Source organism: Aythya fuligula, chromosome Z (genome assembly GCF_009819795.1).
Source record: "Aythya fuligula isolate bAytFul2 chromosome Z, bAytFul2.pri, whole genome shotgun sequence".
Classification (NCBI taxonomy): Eukaryota; Metazoa; Chordata; class Aves; order Anseriformes; family Anatidae; genus Aythya; species Aythya fuligula.
In genome coordinates, this window is record NC_045593.1 from 56,231,909 (window position 1) to 56,253,830 (window position 21,922).

The window sequence follows — 21,922 nt, forward strand, 5'->3', positions numbered from 1 at the left end:
AGTTTCAGAGACAAAAAACAAACAAAAACTCAGTAGTCGGGACACAGGGCTTATTAAAGGCATTTCATTAATAGAACTTATAAGTTCTATTAAAGGCATAGAAACATACGTATCACACAAAGTAATAACATCAGATAACTGCATGGAAGTCAGTGATTAGACAGGGAAGGGTGTCTTTGAAAGTTACAGGAAGGAAAAACCATAGAAAAAGCAGGGGCACATCTGAAGATTAAGAGGGGCAATTTTGCAAAAGGTCCAAAAAACCCAAAAACAAACAAACAAAAAAAAACACAACAAACAAACAAACAAACAAAAACACACAACAAACAAACAAAAAAAAACCTCACCCAGAAGGAGCTTTCACGAAGGAGGAATAGGTAAAAGCAGAAAGTACATCCAGCATGAGATAGTAATTGTAACTATTTATGAGACGATCACACGTAACAAGATCTAACCTGCAACACCTTAAGTTATGTAAGATATTAAAAAAAAAATAAGATTTACAGGGACCAGAGGCTGCTGATGTTATTCACAAAAGAAACAGATGAACAAAATGAAAAGGTGAAGTAACTGCCTAGCCCTTGAGAAGCTGAACTGTGTTCACTAAACAGTCTTTTATTCCCTGAAGCCAGTTTTGCTAAACCTACACCAGCTTGGTAAATCATTTTGCCTGGCATCTTGCTTACTCCATCACCCTGACATGCTGTGGAAAATCAGTAAGGGATGCTCTTCAGAGGAAAACTTACCCTGAGCTGACAAACAGAACAGCTGTCCTGCTTGTACGCTATAGCAAAGACTGAACCACAGCAGAGAAGTTCACCTTCAAGCACTAAGCAGTAGTTCAGTACCACACTTACTGCTTTAACTGATCAATTTTCTTTCTTTCTTAATCCCAAATGTGCCAGAGATATTTGATACTATGACTAGGTATGCTGTCACATCCAACACCAGTACCAAATGCCCATTTCTCTTACTGCAGCACTTTTTCACTTATTTCACTCATCCTTCTTTCAGCACAGACATTAATGATGAACTGAAGTACACTGTCAAATAATACAAAATTAACAACATGAAGGTAAACATCTAGCCAGTAACCTAGGTCAACAAGTATATTAATGACAACCTGCATTTCAATTAAGGCTTATTTTTAATAGAAGGTATTAATGCTATCCATAATGGCCACTGTGGCTTCCCCATCTGACAGATGACTCAAATACTCACTCATTTCTTAAGCGGGACAGCAAGCAGGCTTCATGTATCAAGAAGCTTAGAACTCCAGGAGAGGCTTACTGGGGAAACAAGAAGGACGTGGTTGCAATGCTTAGGATAAGCAGCAGCTACCTGGAGTGAATCCTTTTGCCTTTTCTCTTCCGCAGCCTCAATTGCGGATGCAAGATACGAACTCTGCCTCCAGTATTTCTACCACTGCAGAAGCCCTTAAGGGCTCAGCCCATCCCTCTTTTGTGACGCTGCCCCAATTAGAAGTCAATATATTCACAAGCACATTGTCAGTACAGCGTTTACTTTGCCTCTGAAAACCAAAGCTTTCAGAACAAGAAGACTGCGCACAGTGTGCCACTACCACATACAGTCAGGAGACTTTTCCACAATAGCATTATTTAAACCTTATTTAAGGAACTTACAGCTCTCAGGATAATTACTGCACGGGAATGATTCTTTTGTTCTCTCTTGAAGAGAAACAAAGCAGACCAAAGACATACTTTTTGGTATTACTAATTTCAAGGAAGCCGCAAGATGTTACAGCTAGGGGACAGAAGCCAAACTCCCTAAGCAAGGTGGAAAAACACAATCTGAAGCGGAAATAACAGCATACAACTTGAAGCAGCTCTCACAGCAACCTGCTAGACTCAAGCAGACAGTTTTAAGATCTTCTAGCCTCTGTCTGAGTTCAGTGAAGCAACAGTTTTGAGCTCTGGCTTGACAGCAAGATCACCCAGTGGGACCTCTCTATAGAAAAGAGGTGATGCCAGCAGTGGGATCTGCAAGGTACACATTCCCAGAGAGCAGGTGAAACAGGGATCAGTAGATTCAGAGTTCATCATGAAGAAGCAGTGAGGGGCGTAATATAAAAGCTTAGTAATTATTCACAGCAATTAAAATCAATGCTGTTGACCAGAAAACTGGTCACATACCATTTTAACAAGGAAAAGTGGTTTAAGTCATTTAATAAGTGAAAGTGGGAAGAGGGCCAGCAAATATGTTCAAGGAGGTGGAAAGGGGAGCAACAAGATAGAACCATGAATGAAAAGAGAGGGAGCCACCCCTGCCACAGACCTCTGCCACCCCTGTCAGGCACTGCCTCCACATTTTCAAAAGATCCTCAGGCCATGCTCAGCTCAGGAGCAGGCAGAGCAGCACATTGGCAGTAATGGAAATAGGGTAAGCGTGCCTGAGCCAGCCCCACACAGACATGCAAGCATGCTAGATGAAGTGGGCTGAACTGTTCCTCTAAGGAGTGCTCAGGCGCATCTTTCCAGCATGGTTCTGCAAAACCAGACAAAGATTTAAAAGCTTCAATGCAATCCTTGTTTTCTAGTCTACTAAGGTCAGACACAACCCGTGGGCAACACAGAAGACAGACAACAGAGAGTTATGAAAGGATTTAACATGGGATTTAACACATTGGGCAAATAAAATGACAGATGAAACTCAGTACCAATACATACAAAGGAACCCAAACAAGGAGGAAAACAACCCCAGTTGCACTTGTGGACCAAAATCTTTCTTCTCCTGCCTCTCCTTAAAATGAAAGAGACTTTTTGCTTCTGATAGAATTAACAGATAAACATTCAGAATCAGCAGAAAAGGGCCATGGAACAAGACTGAAGATGCCATACAGTCAAGGTTAGCTAGTACCTTGAAAACTGCATTCTTGAGAGCCTACAATTCAAATCACAAAACAGTGGTGAAATAAACAAGAGGGGAAAGAGACAACATACAGACCTGGACCATTCTGCTTTGAAGACAGAAGGCTGACTATCAGTTCATTAGTACCACAGAGAAAGTAGACAAAGTTAAGTTACTCGCTGTGCCTCAAAAAAGGTCCAGTTACTGAATACAATGTGCCCAATGGTTAAGTGGGTGACACGGGTAGTAAGAGGAGGGTTGGAACAGATGATCTTTGATGGCTTTTCCAACCTTAACGATTCTATGATTCAATACAACTTCCAGCTCGGAAGTTCCCAGCCAGGACTTCCTGAAGCTGGGGTGATGCAATGAGAAGGATTATTTGGTCTGTGCTTCTACACAGACCAAAGAACCTACTCACAGTAGGTTGAGTAGGTTCTCAAGCACCTACTGTGGACCACCAGCAGCAAAAAAGGCGCAATCTAGGCTGACCTAGGACCAACCTGTATCTGACAACATGAGAAAAATCTGTTCCAAAAATACTGTTTACCTTCCAAAAAACATCCCTCCAGATGCTTAAGTCCAGTTATAGATAGGTTCCAGGTTTTGCAAAGCACTTTGGTACTTGTGTGAGGCCTCAGTAAAATTGCAGAACAGACCAGGTTATCACCAATGCAACCAACAGCAGTTCCTCTCAGTGTAGAAAACTCTTTTACAGGCATTGTGTGGCTTACTGGGCATAAGCAGTTTTACACTGTTGGAGGAGTCCTATCACAGACTGACAGGTGCCTTAACAGGGCAGCAGAAACCTCCTGGCATGAGATCAGACAAAATCTATATGGCACTTTCTCCCCACTTGGAGAGTGGTCTGCTTGATTACCACTTTTTCTCCCTGCTGTGTGCATTTGCTGCGTTTTGCAAACTAAAGCTTCTCTAAGCATGACAGCAATTTAAGTAAAAACATTCTGACCCAGGAAGCAATAAAGTACGACACATTATTTCCTGGTTCGGGAGCCAGGTACCAAGCCCATGATTTTCCTGGAATGTGACCAAGTGCCAGGTGTTGGTTTCTGGCAGGATACACGGACTGAGGAAAAACCTGAAGTTTGTTTTGATTGCTCAACGCTTAGTACGTGACAGACGCTTTTTCGACCTGGTACCTGGAAAATGAAACTAAAAGAATGGCAAATAAAGTTGAGGCTGGAGAAATTAAAAGAGAGAAAGACCTTCTGAAAATGGTTTCCCTCCCTCGTCAAATCACCCAGAGGAGATGGATGGACGGTAAGAGAAGCTGGAATGGACAGGAACACTGTTAGGAGAGGGGGTTTCAGTACCAAGGAAACAGCCACAGACTACTGGGTTCCAGACCACCTCCCAGAGACAAGATCAGCCCAAGGACTCTCCCATATTAAAAGATGAAAAGATTCCCCCTTCTGCCAACAACGGGATGTTACAACAAGTTCAAAGTGTCTGTTAATAGGAACCCAACATGGAAAAGCAACTGAAGTAAAAGTGCTTCCAAATGCACAAAGTCTCTCAGAAGCCATCAGAAGCACTAAAGACCCTGCTTACTTCTCCTAATAGTCCTACATCAAGACCTTCTTCTTTCAAGAGCTAATTTGAGATAGTAAACCACAATCCAGCTTTCACAACTCAAGTACTATCAGTAGCTGGCTTTAATAAGCCACTGAACATTAGTTCTCCTAAAGTAAAATGACGAGGCTTTATACTCTGGATTTCTAGACACAAATCCTCACTTGTCTAACTGCCAATGCTTTATATGTTATTTTCATAACAAAAGCAGCTCTTACGGTGGGACACTCTCCCAACTTTAACACAAAATTGTTTCCCTCAAATACTGGCAACCATACTACAAAGTTGAAGAGAGTGTACTCTAAGATGAAACTAGCTGATACTAGAATGATGTTTATGAACAGCTTTGCCAGAAAATAAAGTCACTCGTTTAGTTTTATAGGAGAGGCTTATGAGAGTTTTGTGAAGGGATGTCATGCACTTGGGTTTAAAGACAGGTTTTCTGCACTTGTTAAGAAAGAAAAGCCACCAATTTTTCCGTGTGTGCCTTAAGCACAGCTTACATCATATTCGTACCTGTGCATACCAAAACACGAGGCAAAAAGCACCCAAAAAATGTGTCTGCTGAAAGCACAAGAGGAAGGCTACCTGAGCAAACCACATGAAGCCCTGTAAAAACTCCACTCAGCTGCCGAGGCTGGTGCCTACCAGCCTGTGGCTTGCTGAGCTGCGGGGGGCGAGGCGGGATCGATTGCTACCCGCACAATGGCAGGGCTCTAGCCTCAGACTCCTGAACAGCGAGGATTACTCAACACAGCGAGTGGAAACCAAGCTATTCTATCCGATTCATGCAGCAACTGAATCGGATGAATGGAGGTGCAGTTCAGAGAAATATTATCTGCACACTGAGGACATTCCATCTACACAGTCATTTTAAACGCTGTTTTTCGTTCACTTTGCATTACCGTAGAGCTGCAAGCAACAGAAAACAAAACCTTTACCTCTGATGTACCAAAACACTCTCCCTCCCCCCACCAAATATATGTCCCTTCAGCATTGATGCTGCCTCTATCACTACTAATCTCTACATGGGGAATAAATGCATACTTTATTAACAGCCAAAAATATAAACAACTCTCATCTGTACTTGTTTACTTTTTGCAAAACACCCATTTACTATGTGAGTCTGTCTGAAATTTAATCTGTATATGCTAAAAGCCCTCTAAGGACTCCACAGACATTACTAGTTATGGCAAACTATCTTTCAGTGTATTAAAAAGAAAAATTCTCTATATTCAACAATGCAGCTATCAGTCCTTCCCTGTTACTCAGTGCCCCTATCAATTTACTAGAAGGTACCATGGATGAAGAGAGACAGAAACAAGCATCACTTAGAAGTCACCAGGCAGACCGAAAAGTAATTGCAAGGTTTTTGCTTTGTTTCTTGATTACACTCTAGGGCAGCACTGTCACTGAGAGAAATACTTCCCCCCCCCCCAATATAGCATGGGTAAGGATCATGGGATCATCTACACAGATGCCCTGTGAACCCAGACAAGGGATTTACCTCATTTAACACTTCATGTCAGCGTTCATCCAGCTTAGGATGGAGGCGGTCAGAAGCCAGGGTGATAGATAACAGGCAGCCTTTTCTGCTTCTCCAGCTGCAGCTTAAGTGCGCATGACGTTATGATCTGAGAAACACGCTTAATTTTCATAACAATCCTTATACTGTTTCTAGAAGGTTAATAAAGGCGTGGATGCCTGTTTCAGAGCTTCATGACATCAGCTAGAGAAAACACACACAAGAGAGATAAGGGAAATGCTTTATGAACTCTGAAGAGACCAAAGCTGGTCTTGTCTGCCTTTTATGCAACTGATTTCAGCCAAACACTCCAAGGCTTTAGGATAAAAAAAAAAAAAAAAAAATCAAAAACAAAAACAAGGAAAGGTCTTGCAACATGCCCTAATTTCACCTGCCTCCTGTTTTGCTGTGAAGGCCACACAGCTTTGTGCTCAGTGTGAAGACAGCGACTGCCTAATATTGAAACTCTCCTAGCGAAGATGCAGACAGCGTTCTTTACCCTGCAGACTGTCTGTCATCACAGTAAAAGCCTCCTGGAGGAACCGCCTGCTTTAGAGTCTATGAAAAGGCCTCACACCCGCTCAATCCAGCAAAAAATTGATCCCTTCAAATGTATTTCACAAAATTTTCTTTGAACCATACTAATATCTTGGATAAGCCACAGCACCTGCATTACTTCAGATGGCTTGAAATGGGCAGCTTTTTGCCGTAGCACACAATACCAGAGGGGTCGCCTAAAGCAACACACGCTGATCCTTACAAAAACAAAAGCCCTTAACCATTCATTCTTGGTAAGCAAACCAAATGCTCCTTGGAAAGCAGCACTTCCTTACAAACACAAGGATAGAAGCCATTTCCCCCTCCTCCTCATTCAAAAATGCCATGCAGCCTTCTAGAGACACGGTCTGGATGATTAGGAAAGATTGTTACTCTCAATTATTGCCAGCAACTTGGATGACGTCTGTCCTGACATGAAAATCTGTAACAAAGCTCCTTCTGTCCTTGTGATGGGCACAACTGCTGCCTGAAATTTACTCTGAACATCACAACCCTCAGCATTTGACCACAAGATATGTGCTAGCCACATGTAATCCACTTAAAAGGTTCTCACAAAAATGCATGCAGAAATCTCCATACGGCATTTACAAAAGAATACACAAAGTGCAGCAATTCTGTCAAATGACAGAACAGCAGGTCACTCTTAAGTAGATTTTGTTGCAAATCACACATCAGTCTGAACACTCCCGTTCCCATTCCATTTACATGGCTGGATTATTTCTGCATCTTTGTTAGTCTTGCAGGAGACTTCCGTCTGCTGTGCGAGAAACAAAACAACAACAAAAAAGATTTCTGGAAGCCTGGGGAAAGTTAAAAATCTCAACACCCTCCCTCCCCCCCTCCAAATGCTAAGCAAAAAGCAAAAGTCATAATTCAGCCTTTAAAGATCTGTAAAACATCAAATGGTTTTGGTTTGGCACTTTGTTTTGAATTTGGTTATTTTCTTTTCTTTACAATAGCAGATTCCCCCCCCCATTTCAAACTCATAAGTATACATATAGAAATCCTAAGATTTCTGGCTAGTGGGTAATCTACAGAGCATTAGCAGGATTCACAGCCCTTTTCTGCAATCTTCTGCATATACAAATGACTTTATTCAAAATAATGGCTGCTGTGCAACTCACTTTCAATTTTAGATGTAGGCTATAGGATGAGGAGGCCAGAAACACCTGCCTTTGGGGTCAACTACATTACCCTTTTCAGCTGTAGAGCTTCTCTAGGCAGCAAATGGCATAAATCATAATACAATAATCACACACAACGCAATACAGGGTGCTGAGTTCATTCTGCTGCCCTGCATTAGCTTTTTTAACACAGCTCTTCCCACACCTCCTCTTGCCCCAGGACACCCTATGGATATTAGCTGCATTTCCTTCTTCTAGCACCTGTCCTCGAGTTGTGTTAAAATTATGAGCTTAAATTCCCTGAGCAGCTAATGAAGAGATAAGCACACACAGACAGGCAAGGTTTGTCTGCATTAGTTATCATAGTAATTCCAGGTCTCTTTATTCCAGGCCACAATGAGGCCTTGCACACAATAACCCTTTTTCTTCACAGATTTCCACATTAGTTTCCACAGTTTTTAATTTTTTTTTTAAGTTCGGCATAAGAGAACTGCACTCTTCGTGTCTCTTGATTGAGTACAGGGCTAAAAAAGTACTCAGCTCACTTTCCTTTCTAGTGGATTTCTTACTGTTTTCTTCTCTGTAGTTTCTGATTCTCAGCTGCTGCTATTTTCACCTCTGAACTTAGCTACGTCTCTCATTTTCTCATGGTCTAGCCTCGCTAGTTATCACCCACTCTCACTCTGTTCCATCAGGTGTCCCCAAGCCCCATCACACTCTTACCTTTCTCAAGTATACAAGACCCAGCTCTCCCAAACACTCCCATTACCATAGCTCCTTGTGCTCCAACTGATACTGATGGTAACATCTGAAAGCAAAAGCAGCAACACAGATGCACGTCAGCCAGTACCTGTGACAGGTCCACATAGCTCAGTAGTTTTCAATTGTTCATCTAGCAGCTTAACAACAAAAGTACATATTGTAGTTCAAACTGTCGTAGATACAGGAAATCCAAATTTGATCTTAAGGGCAAGCAATTATAGCTACTCAACATTTTGGCCATTTTAAGTGACTAATTCCTTCTGATGGGGGACCACTATTATGTTTGTATGACTGAACACATTACCTCTTTTGCTTTTAATGAGGGCATAGCTGTATCCAATCCAGAACAAAGGGCTCACAGACGTAGGCACAATGCATATACACAGATTTTAAAACATACATATTGCGTTCTAGTTCAGTTTTAAATACACATGAGATGAAGCAAAGATCTTGTGAAGTAGTGTGCAGAATTGAAGAGAAGTAGCTCAGCAGCCAGGTCAGCCAGCCCCAACAGCAAGTCATCACACAGCAGAGATGGATACTGCAGACAGTTTCACAAAAGAGCCCTGCAACGTTTACAATGCACTCAGCATGCATCAATCTAAGATGTTGTAGAGCCAGCTTCCTCCCCACCAGTATCTCTTTTCACATCCTAAATAACGCACTGATGCAATCCGGAGTCAAAGAAGTCGCAGCTGTTAAACCCTCTGATGTTTAAGAGGTGACTGTTTTAGATATAGCAGTGTGTAAATCCATGTGTGTGCCTGTGAGGGTTCCCCATGCATGGGGTGCCTGTCTCGAGCAGCAATCAAACAACTGAAAAGATGCAAGGCAAAAGAGAGTCCAAACTTAAGATGCTGTGCATGTTTTGAACTCTCAACCCCTCTTTAAGAGCAACAGTATGTTAATAACAGTAATAATAACATGCAGGAAAAAAACAGAATATTCAACAGAAATGTCTATTTAAAGGAGACTTTGAACAGGTAATGACTTGTAAGATATCCATCTTTCTTGCAGCACACTACCATTTATTGAGGATATTTTTTACATCAACTGCCTGTGTGTCATCTCCAAAAGCCAAAAGAGGCCGTCCAGTGGCCTCTCCACAGCAATGAAGCTCAGCCACTGGAATTAAGGAAGTGTACAGAAATAATCTCTCTTGCCTTCCCCTCTCCAAATACAGTGCTCACAGTACACAAGCACATGTGACTCCTTTAACATAGGCATGAACAGTGAAATCAGCACAGACCGACAGATCACGGATCAATATTGTTTTCATAACATTTGATTTGCAAAGTTGAAGCATGAGTATTCCTGGTTACAAGGAGAATTATGCCTACACTTCTGGGGACAGTAGAGCAAATCTGATCCCAAAAACCTGCCTGCATCTGCTCTGTTTCACAATGGTTTCTGGAAAATTATATCTGCACTGCAAGCGTGAGCGAGTGAACTCACTACCCAAGCTTCTGCAACACAAAATATGCCACTTCCAGAGCAAAACTCCAGGAGCTCAGACACATCCAGAGACCAAATTGCTACATTTCTTTTTTGTACATACACCAAACAAGATCCACTTCCTCTTCTTTTTGCAAGTTGTAATTTGTAACAATAGCAGTTTTCTTCACATACAAAAACCTTCCTTATTAACACCACAAATACAAACTTTAAAGCCTAGTTTCACCAGAGTTTTAGCATGAAATGCTCACAGAGACTCCAAGCACTTGGAGCAAGACAGCTTTTTGTTTACCAGAACTCAGAATCACTTTCACATTCCAGAAATGTGTTTCGCAGAGATGTTTTTTCAGCCTCAGCCTGCTAACTATACTTTCCAAGAAGACCTCAGTACAGCCCTGGAGAACACAGATATCCACAGGCATGGGTGTCCCCTCTCCTACATGATAGGTCTCCCACATCGACACTGCTTCTCCTATGATATAACGAACAGCTCCACTAGCCACAAAGAATGATGGACACAGTAATCTTCAATAGGTGTGACTCAGCCCACCAAAGCATTTTTATTACACTTCAAAATTTGTTGCTTCATCAGTTGCCTTGAAAATGACAAGCTTAATTGAATTGGGATGGAGCAAAAGCCAGGAAAAAGCCTGGGAAGTCTGGCTATCAATCCATGTAGCTCCAGCATGACTTGTCAAATGAGTTGAGAAGAGCACAAAATTTTTGAACACAAAGGCCAACAAAACCAAAAGAGCAGAAGTTAGGCAAAGAAGAAGCTAGGCAATGCAAGATAAAAGGAAACAAACAAACAACAAATGTTTTGGAGGAAACCATCTCATAAGTTCATCACATGGGCTGCAGGAAAACGAGGCTTAAACCAAAAGGTACCATGTGTTCCCAGCAAGGCTGGAAATTTCTTTGCAATATAAAATGTAACTAAGCAACTTCAGATTTCAAGAACTTCTAAGCTGCTGTTCTACACATAAGAACTGGCAAGTATATTGGTGAGCAGTGAGGTTCCAGGTACACCGTGTCTGTAACTCTGTGTTAACAGATCAAAATGTTCTTATCGATGGCTTATCCTGTTTCTCAGAACAGGACAAACTCTCCAAGAATCAGCAATGCAAAGCCACTTTCATCTTTGAGAAGAGCATCTTTGTCACTTTACCTACACTGATTAAATTAACGTGTAACTTTCCAGCAATGACAAAACCTATGCAGTAATGCTGGACAATGTCAAAGCTTCTCAGTACACCGACAGTCAACAATGTCATCCTCACTGTAGTAAACACAAACAGCATTTAAGGATTTGTACCTACTGCCATCTGTGGAGTACATAAAATCTTTACTGGTTGTCCTGGGCCTGCATCTCTTCTCCAAATTGTAAATTCTGGCTCTAAATAGAAAATAATTTTGATGTATCTTTGCTGAACAATTCACCTGAATTTGTGCATCCCTTCAGACATAAAAGGCCTTTAAAAGTAGACATGCTGCCTTGAGTGAAGCTCTCCTACAGCTTTGTACAATGATAGATTGATTTCCTACGTCTTGCCGTCTGATGCAGACTATCAGACTTCTTCGCCACTGCCCTGTTTGTCACTACGAAATTTGAGAGAAAAAAGAAGGGCAAAGCAGTAGAAAAGGAAGAAACACCAACCTAAGTAGGAACTAAGATACCAGAAACATTTATCTGCCAGGTCCAGATAGAAAACACAATATCCAAAACATGCACCAAAACAACAGCAACAACAACAAAAAAAAATGCCAGGAAACATGCCCACAATAATATGGGGAACTCGACAACTTTTAAAACTCTTTTTCATAACATGGCTGTTTCAAGAGTGCTCCTCAGACCAAAGCAGCAGTCACAAGAGCAGCAGTCGGTGAAGCCCGGTTTCCATGGGCCTTCGCTCTGTACTTCCATGCTCCATCCCTGCAATAACCCCGCTGTCCCCTGAGCCCTCACGACCCCCTGCCATTGCATTTCCCTCGGCCTCCCATGCCCCTGCCGCCCTCCACTCCTCCTGCCTGGAGGCCTAGCAGGCCTGTGGCTGCCAGCCCGGCTGGGCACCATCAGCACCCATCACGCTGTGGGGACACACCGCTCGATGGCTGACTTCTCCCAAGTTGAGCATTTCCAAGCCTCCCCCCAAAAACTCTGGAGTTATTTGCACAGAAACAGGACTAAAAGAGCAAGCAGGCAGCTTTACATTGAATGCTGGCTTTGCATTTACATGAGAAAGCAGCCCGAGGAGGTCACATACCAGAGTTTTTGCTCTTTGCTATGCCCATGTTCTGTGCTACTGATAGAATTCCTCTTTGTACCGCTACAGATGATTTCTGCTCCAGTAGATTCACCACACCACAGATACTGACAAAGTAAAGGCTAACGGACAAAGATGAAACTGTCATTGCATAACTTTTACTTATTTTATTTTTTACTTATTTTACTCACACACCTTACAAACTTCAAAAAAACACCTTCCATTACCAAACAACACATCCCTTGTTGCATTTAGCTGGCACCTTCTGAGGCAGCGCACCCAGTCTGACAGCAAAGACCAGACTCAATATCCCCTACACCTGTAATAAACAGAAATAAAAATTGAGGTGCACGCTTTTGTCTATGAGAAGAAAACAGATGCTTGTAGGTAAACCAGCAAGCGCAGAAGTTAGGAAGAGGTGCTGAAGGAACGTGGCTCTGCTTTCAGTGCTCATTTAAATATAAACAGCTAATTATGTTTTAATCAGAAGCATTTATATACAAATTATGCATCTCAAAAGGTTTTCCGGGGTGTGTGGGAACGAAGTGTGTTATGATGATCACAGGGAAAAATTCAAACTTAAAAAAAAAACAAAAAACAAAAAACAAAAAAACACCACACCACCTAACACAACAGAGGTGGCACTTGTATGTCCAAGAAAGCTGAGTCCTTGTCGTTACTTCTGACTTCCTGCAATTAGAGCAGTCCCGAGTTACTGTTACTTCTCTATGTGAAGTCAGAGAGCTGCTCAGGTGGCAAGAGACCGACTGCTGGGGCTCACTTAGTCCAGTCCCCCTACCATTCAGGCCAAGCTGCTCAGGGCCATGCCCGGCTGAGTCCTGAGTGTCTGCAAAGACGGAAATCCCACAGTCTTCAGGTCTCTGCTCCAGTGCCTGAACACCCCAGAGAGAAAAATATTTGTTCCTAACACGTAGTCAGAAATTCAAGCATTCCAGACTCAGTCCTATCTGCAGCCTCCTGTCCTACCAGCATCCAAGCATCTGGCTCCCTCTTTTCTGTGTCCTGCCATGAGGGACAGCAGACATTGCTGAGATCTCCCCTCGAGCCATCTCTCCTCCAGCTGCCCACTGAAGAGCACGGCTGCTATCCAGCATACTGGCTGGTCACCACAGCTTGGTGTCATCCGTGAACCAGCTGGAGGACCGCTGCTCCGCCAGAGACACGCTGCTGAGTAATGGGAGGCTTTACGTAAGTCTGCAAGGTGACTCCACCCTAGCCACTGTTGTTACATCATTTTCACCATATTTGCCATTCTCGCAGGTTTTGCCTGTTTTTTCATATTCACTATCCCCTTTTAAACAGAAACAGCCAAAATGCAGTAAGTCCTTTAATTAATTTTTCCTTAATGCTGAAATTCCTAGTTACTACTACTTTTGGCATCACACTGTATAAAAACAGAATCAATAAGATTTATGTCAAAAAAAACACCATACAAACAAAAAGGATATTTGTTTTTCCAAACCGGCAAATAACCAGCATACCATGAATTTACAGACTGGCTGAACATCTCCCGAGAACTCCTGTGCAGGTTTCAGAAGTAAACAACTCAACGGTCAGATTCAGGGTCATTCAGGATGGCTGAATTTCTCCCACTGCTAGACTTAATTTAAAACTAGAAAAGAGGAAAAAAGGAAAGGAGAAAAAAAAAAAGGTCCATTTAACATATCCTTAATCTAGAACTATTGCAGATTATTGGTTTGAACAAGGATTTGTATATACACATCTATGGCTTAGCATCATGGATGACCATCCAAAATATTATACAACAAGTGAAAGACTCTATGGGCACAAAAGACTGCCCTTGTTTTAAAAATAAAATTACATTCTAATGAAGAAGGGAGTATTTTTCTGGGTGTGTCTCCTTCACTTTTTCAGTCCAACTCCAGCAGGCACCTACCAAGAACAACATCAAGTGTATCCTGACTCCCACTTTTTTGGAAATACACTGCTGCAGCATGTGCCACGGTTTGCTGCTTTGCTACTTCATAAGCACAGTCACAGAATTCTTACTTCCAGCATGCTTTTTGTACCAATGACTAGAAGCATCCACTCCTGTATCTCCAAAAATCAACAGGAATTTCTGGAATTGCTCAGAAATACAACCTGTACCCAACCTAAAATAGCCCACAAAAGCAGTTTTCATATCATATCGCGTCATACACACTCTATGTAACCTTGCTCAAAACCACACACAAACCACAAGGATCATGGACTCCCGGCACTTCAGTGCCAGAAGGATCAGTAAGCTACTGCTAGTAAACCTGCACCAAAACTCCTTCCACAAGATACCTCTTACTCCTGCGTGGCTTGCTGCAGTATCAGCTCACAAACAGGAAAAAAGCAATGCCACTTGGAAGATCTATAGAAAGCCTGCATGCACCAAAAATAGGCAGACAAACAGGTTATGTGAGGGGGCATAAAAAGCACATAGAAATATTGAGCCGTAGGGACAAAAAAACACAATTCAGATCCTGCAATGAGTTGCACGTGCTCTTAATGAATGCAGAAGCATCCACATGCCCAAGAGACAAATCTTGGTGGAGCACAAACCCAAGCAGCCTATAAACATAAGCCTCTAGCATTTTCACTGTGGAACCAGAACGTACCCCAGCTGCAAGAAAGGATGAGAGGGGACGGTTTTCAGCTGTGGCGCAAACAGGCAGCAAATGTTCACAGCCCATGTGCTGCATCTCCTTGGTGTGGGTCCAGCCAGACGATGCTCACTGCCGCTCCACACGTCCCCCAGCAGTCCCGGCTGCTTCACTTGCATGGTTAATGCACTTGGCCATACTCGGCGGGTCAGGAATCCCTCCCCAGGCTCTCCTACTAACAAACATTATGCACACAGATGTTCTCTGTGACTTTTAGCAATTTTTAGGCTATTTAAGTGTTTGTAACAGGTAATTTTCCAAGTACTCAGATCGGGAGGTATTTAAAAAAAAAAAAAAAAAGTCACAGAATTCATATTTAGTTCTATTCCTCAACACACAGATTGACAGAAAATGTATTTTTTAACATAAATGACCACCTTTCTCCTGCCCTCCTTCTGGTAAAAGTTGCCCTGGGGCACACATTAATAGCGTAAGAGAAAAGTGCAATTCCATATTCATAAAGAGAAATGCCAAACAATCTTAAGTACACCTTTAACAGAGTAAGTAGTGTTCTTTACGGTACGGCTGTATACAGCAGAAGCCTCTTGTGCTACACTTGTGCACATTACACAAAACAATAAAAACTCAAAGGTTTAAGTGAACTTCTTGATTTTTATGCAATTAAGGAGATGGAGCGTGTCTTCTTTCAAGCTCATCACTTCCCAATTTTCTAGCAGCTGGTGACCAAGCCCAAATGTACGAGCTCAGAAACACTGGGGTGTTACACTAAAGGCTGGCTATGACAGCACATTCGCATCCCCTCTATAGAGATGAACCGCAAGAAAACCTCACCAGCTTCTGGGCAACGCAGCCACAAACATCTGCATCATGGCACGAGAAATCCCAGAAAGGGTTTGGTGTGCTGGACCACTGACAGATCGACCCCAGGTGGCACCTCTGCATGCATCCTGTCTGCTGAGGGCTTGTGTGAGTGAAGGGAGGTGGAGGCTCAGCCAGAACGCCGTAGTGTGGCACTGGGAGGTGAGAGCTGGGATATCAGGCTCTCCACAGGGCAAGATCTAAGACAGGGAGTTTTACGAATGAACATTTGGAGCGCATGCACGCCTCTGAGAAGCCTGGGAAACAGAAATGCTGTATGCTGTGCTTGCTCATAACACTTAAAATACGTATGACTTACAACCACTTCCTGCTTCTTTCCTTAAATAGAGCAAAGTATTCATTCTTTGCTATGCATTACACATCAAATGACTTCTGAAAGAAAACTTGATCTTTAGTCACCAGACCATAAGGACAACAATATTTTTCCCCTCAAGAATGGAAAATGTTTTCCACATTCAGGGAACTTCAACATCCAATTGGTATTTATGGTTCTCCATATACACAAAGAAAAAGAAAGAAATATTTTTGAGCAAGCATAAATGAGCGCAAGCAGAAGGTGTTAAAAAAAAAAAAAAAAGCAACAACAAAACACAACAACAACAAAAACAAACAACCCAACCCAGGAAAACAAAGATGGAAGAAAGCAGCACCCTCATATCAGAATATTCATGCAAACAGTTTCTCACCGCAAACTTCTTACGATGCTCTCAGGTAGTCTGCCTTCTCATCATCCCACCCATACCTTGCCTGACACAGCTTCACCTGGACTTCTGTTATGAATCAGATGGCACAAGAGACCACCTAGAATACCCACGGTGAAAAATCTAAGACAAAAATAGCTGCAGTGCTATTGACAGAAAAGGATTTAAACTCTTTTTTGGAAACAAGCGAGCAAACAAACAAAAAACAAAAAACCCACAAAACTGACAACCCTGGCTCAAAAAGATCCTGTGCACGTGTGGATTTAATTTTGCCAATTAATGTTGTGGGTGGAAAAAAAGGGTTGGATGAGCAGCAAAAGTGAGTATGAAAAGGCAAGAAATTGTTTTGCTGGGTTTTGTTTTTGTTTTTTAAATTGAGCACAGTTCTTCCAAGGATTTTCAATGTTCACACTCATGTTTAGTAGTATGCTTATTAAGCAACTTCTCATTTTAACCTTTTTCTGTGACAAGGCAAACATTCTTCTCTACGCTACGCCTGTGAAATTTCTGTCACAGAATTCCAGTCCTTACACCTGTCTTTAAGCATAATCCCTGTGTGATGTAGCGAGAGCACAAAATCTGCCTTGCTGCCTTATTTTTTTCTGTAGATATTTCACCTTGGAAGGAAGTAGCTTAAGGATCAAATGGTACATGCAGCGTGCCTGGGATGTTGACTTCAGGTGGACGTAAAAAGGCAAGTGTTGTAGTTTTGTCATTAAAATACAGAAGAATCATGCAGACATAAGAGGGAACTGACAGGACATGAACCAGGATAGTACACACGAATATATACGTGTACTTGTAATTTTGGGTGACATTTCATTTCTCTGAAGTGAGACTTTACTGCACATTGAATTTTCAACTATTTGTTATTAGTCAGGATGGATTTATCAGTTGCAAAATGGGACAGACCAATACAAATTGTACAAGATATTAGACCCAAATTGCTTTCTAGCTACATATCCATGAAACCTTCACTAATACCTGTGGTGTGACACCAGCAGAAAAAGCAACAGAGAGAAGAAGTGTTTGTCACCAGTTATATACGCACACTCACGTCTAACACTTTTTTTGTTTTGATGGAAGCACCTGAATTTATCTTTAATTTGGAGCAGCAAACCTAAGAAAGTATAGAAGGAGATGCAGATAATTACTTGCCCACTTCCGAGGCACTTCACAACTTCTAGCTGAAAAAAGACAGATGAGTTTGCAAACCAGGTCAATTGACAGCCACACCACTGCTCTTCACCACGTTTTTCTGTGTGGGCCCCAAACTCTCATCCTTCTGACAGCTGAAGGATCCATTCCAGGAGACCATGCAGTTCAAATCCACAGACACTGACAGAAACTGGTATCCTGACAGATTACACCAAGAAGGTAATTTAGGTTATTTTGTAAGCAGACATTGCAAAGCAGAGTACGCATTTCAAAATTAAACATTTATCTTTGGTCTTCTTCCTGATATTATTCAGATCTTTGTACTGTAGAGACAGTTCAGATTTTTTCATTCCCATGCTCCTGCCTATCCTACATTTGAAAAATGCCAGTGTAAACAGGCATAAAGTAGTTTGTGCTGCTAAGACTACAGCTTAAAGACCCACATATTCATTTTATTTGATTTCTTCTCCTGCAAATGTAGTCATCCTAGTCTGACACTACCTTTAAATACTTAAGTCTGGGGAAAAAGAAATACTTGCTAGCATTTGCTTGAACTGGTTGGTGCTCACAGCACCTACGAAGCATACTTCTAAAACAACTTTATACAGTATATTTATAGCATAGAACAATTTTATGTCATAAAATTATAATTTCCAGTTTACATAAATACTGCATATTTATTAACTTACTAAAGTAAGCCAAAAAGAAATGAAAGTGATAGGGAAGATAGACACAGAGCATGACTTAAAAGCAAAGTGCACATTACCTGAAAACAACTAAATTACAAAGAAGTACATCTGCATTTATTTCCCAAAGCAGTCCCATGAATATGCAACTTATTTCTATTAACGTCTTGAACTAAGTGCTCAACATATGTCTGCTAACTTTAATTCCACTATTACCAGGATCTAGTCAGAATACAACTACTTTATGTAAAAACCAAGGCCTTCTATCTTCAATTTTAATTCAAAACTAGCAAAAACAATGCACCAACGTTGCAATATGTAATTCTGAGATAATAAATGCAATTACGATTTAGTGTCTGAGATAAACTGTTTCTACACACCGAATATACACAATAAAACACTGCAGATATACAACAGTGTGGTAGTCCTAACCAAGAAGTACCACCAAGCCATGTACTCCCGAACACTGCACTTTAAACAAATTCAAATACAGGTGCTGTGAAGTTTTAGTTTGTTGTTTTTGTTTTTAATCTACCCAAATCAACCAAGATACTTGTAAACCATCCACATACTGGATGCACTTTGATTAGGAAGGAGCTGTATGTGCTTCTTGCCCTATTTCACACGTTTATAAAGCTGTGCAGGCATCACTGTGACACAAACCAGAAGACCTGCGCCCATCTCCAGATCATCAGGTCCAACCATCCACTTAACCCTAAGTGTTCACTGCCAAACCACATCCCTTGGTGCCACATCCACACGTCTCTTAAACACCCCCTAGGACAGGGGCTCCGCCACCTCCCGTGGCAGCCCATTCCAATACCTAACCACCCCTTCCGTGAAGAAATTCGCCCTGATATCCAACCCAAACCTCCCTTGGCTCCACCACACATCCAGAGGAACTGCCCCACAGCTGGGGCACGGAACCAGATGCACCACATGCAGGTAATTGCTCGAGGCACACAAGCTCATGTGGGCCCATCCCAAGAGGCAGGGTGCTGGCACTTGGTGCTCAGCACGTGCTGCATTCGGCAGAAGCACCGCGAGCCCGGACAGCCTCCTACCACGCTTAGCGAGCCGCCCCGGGGTTCTGCAGGGTGGGTTATGCTGGAAAACTGGCACCCATCCTTCCATCAGCACTGCCAGCTTCTCCAAACAGAAAGACTTTGCAAATGATGAGTTATCTGCCCAAATATGCATCACCCGTTACTCCTTCTAACAATGTTTCCCGAGAGGACTTGGCCTCATGTGCATCTTAAACGTTGTTTTTAGTTTTAACATGATACTAGATCAAGACTTTGTGTTGTAAGGAAGACGTTAACTAACAGCAGCAAAATTCAGCAGGTGACATCCAAAGGGCCAACCTGCGTAGCAAAGGTGTTTAAGAGAGCAGCTGTTTTCAGCAGCGTAGACATCACCTTTATACCTTTGGTGCCAAGCACATTGCAAGTTTCAAAGTTACTTTTCAAACGCTGCAAAGCCTCAGAACAGTAATATAGACCCCTAACAAAAAGTGAATCTAAAAATTTCCACTGCAGCCACACTTTCCTCCTCCCAGCCGACAACCACGCCTCTAGGTCATTTTCTCTCTTGCACTGAGAAGATGCACGAACCCCGGTGGAAGCAAAGTACTTTACTGAAGGTGAAGTGCCTCTTAAGATCAGGATCAATTTCCTGAATGAAACAAGGAATCAGCTCTTCTGTGTGGTGTTTTCTGGTCCAATATCCTTTCACTAATTTGACAGCCATGAATAGAGACTTTCCCTTCTGCTGACACACAGGGGGAGAACAGACACACACAAAGAAACAACAGCAGCCAAAAAAAGAACCAGACAACACCAAAACTACTTCTGCCGGGGGAAAAGAAATAAAAGAAATAGCACGTTCTCTCAATCCTGCTCATAAATTATGCCACATTTGCTAGCCTCTCGCACTTGAAGGCTGGATCGTAAGAATACAGGCTCTGTTTGTTTGTTTTATTTTCCCCTAAAGTTAAAATACTGGGACCACCAATGGGAGACTACTGCTTTCAACAGCAAGTCCAGGAGGATGCTCAGCAAAACAATCCAAGCTTGGCCCTGACGCCACAGCTTGGCACATCGCTTTTTTCCTCTGGTGGCAAATATCTGAATGGGACAGGGAGAGTGCCACACGTTTGGTACGACAGCCTTTCCCTTTGGAGGAGGAGAAAAATACACACTTCTCACCCGCACGCTAGAAATCTCCTGGATCGGCCCGTGAATTATGAAATTATCTCGAAAACAGAAGATGAATCAGAGATCACACTACATAAAAACAATTTCTGTATTTCTGAGATCACGACTAACAGCCAGCATTCACCCACTAACGGCACCCGAAGCGTGCTGTAAAACTTCACCATTTCACCCGGGCACCGGCAGCAATGACTCTGAGCAGAGGTTCTGGCTCCCCCGGCTACCTCCAAGCACGGGAGCGCTGCCGGTGAACACCCAAACTTCGGGACAAGCCCCCAGAGCCCTCTTCATTTTTGGGAAAAGGGAAGGGAAGGTGCTGCCCGACCCGACAGCCAGCTGTGGGTGCAGCAGGGCTGCGCTGAGCTCGCCCACCGCAGGGTGCGGGCTGCGTTTCCTCCTTCCTCCCTCCACCCAGGGCCCCCGGGGCACGCAGGGGCATCTCCCACCGCAGGACGCTTCAGGCCGGCAGCGGGACCTCCACCCCCCAGCACCGCCGGGGCAGTTTCGGGACAAAACGCTGCAATACAGCTTCGGGCAGGCGAAGCCCCTCCTGCCGCCGGGCTGTACCTGCGGGCTCGCCTCCTCCCGGACACCCCACGCGTGAGGCCCACGCAGCCGCGTGTCCTGGGCACCTCGGGAGGGCGATTTTGGTTAACCCCACCCCCGGCGCCCACCCAAACACCACCAAACTCCATCCCTGCCTCCCGCTGCTGCTCGGCAGCCCCCCGCCAGCCCGCAGCAGGCCGCCGTGCCCTCGGGCAGCCCCGCCGGGCGCACGCCCACCCCATACCCACCCCAGGGACCCTCCCGCGGGCACCCCCCGGCTTAGGGGGGGGTCCCCGCACCCCCGCTCCCCGCCGGCAGCTCCGCCCCGCCCCGCCCCGTCCCGCCGCGCCCCCCCCAGCCCCGGGGGCGGCAGCTCGGGGCCGTGCCCGCCCCGCTCACCTGGCGGCGAGCCCCTGGGTCCCGGGGCGCTGCGGGGCGCGGCGGGGCTGCCCCGGCCCTGGCTGCGCGCTCCCGGCTCCGGCAGGCTCGGCCCGTGCAGAGGCGGCGGCGGCGGCGGGGGGCAGCGGGCAGGGGGCGGCGGCGGCGGCGGGGGGGGGGAAGCGAGCGGCGCCGCCGCTCATGGCGGGTGCGGGGCGGCCGGGGAGGGGGCGAGCACGGGGCCGGGGGGGCGCCGGCAGGAGGCAGGGAGCCGGGGGGGAGGCGGCGGCGGCGGCCTGGGCGGCGGGGGAGGGGGAGGACGGGCAGGAGGAGGAGGAGGAGGAGGAGGAGGGGGCGGGCGCGGGGGCGGGGGGAGGCAGGAAGGGGGCGGTGGCAGGGGCCGCCCAGCAGCCGCGATCCGAGCCGGGCGGAGCCGCCCCGCGCTGCTGCTGCCGGCGGCGGGCGGGGGGACGGGGGCTGGGGGCGGGCTGCGGGCGGCGGGGCACGGGCACGGGCATGGGCATCGCCCCCCGACGGGACGGGACCGGGGCGCTGGGGAGCCGCCGCCCGGCGCTGCGC

General features: G+C 44.5%; 1 protein-coding gene across 2 annotated transcripts in view; it reads right to left on the reverse strand.

The window, feature by feature from the left end:
- RNF38 (ring finger protein 38) overlaps positions 1-21,409 on the reverse strand; it is a 116,951-nt gene extending 95,542 nt beyond the window's left edge. The window contains exon 1 of one of the 2 annotated variants that reach the window (XM_032206365.1): positions 21,365-21,409. Coding sequence is in view for 1 of the 2 variants with exons in the window: in XM_032206364.1 (XP_032062255.1) it covers positions 8,392-8,440 (49 nt within the window). In the remaining variant the exon portion in view is untranslated. Of the gene's footprint in view, positions 1-8,391; positions 8,444-21,364 lie in introns of those variants that run through there. The other variant, XM_032206364.1, reaches the window with a different exon arrangement.
- Positions 21,410-21,922: the final 513 nt, after the last annotated feature.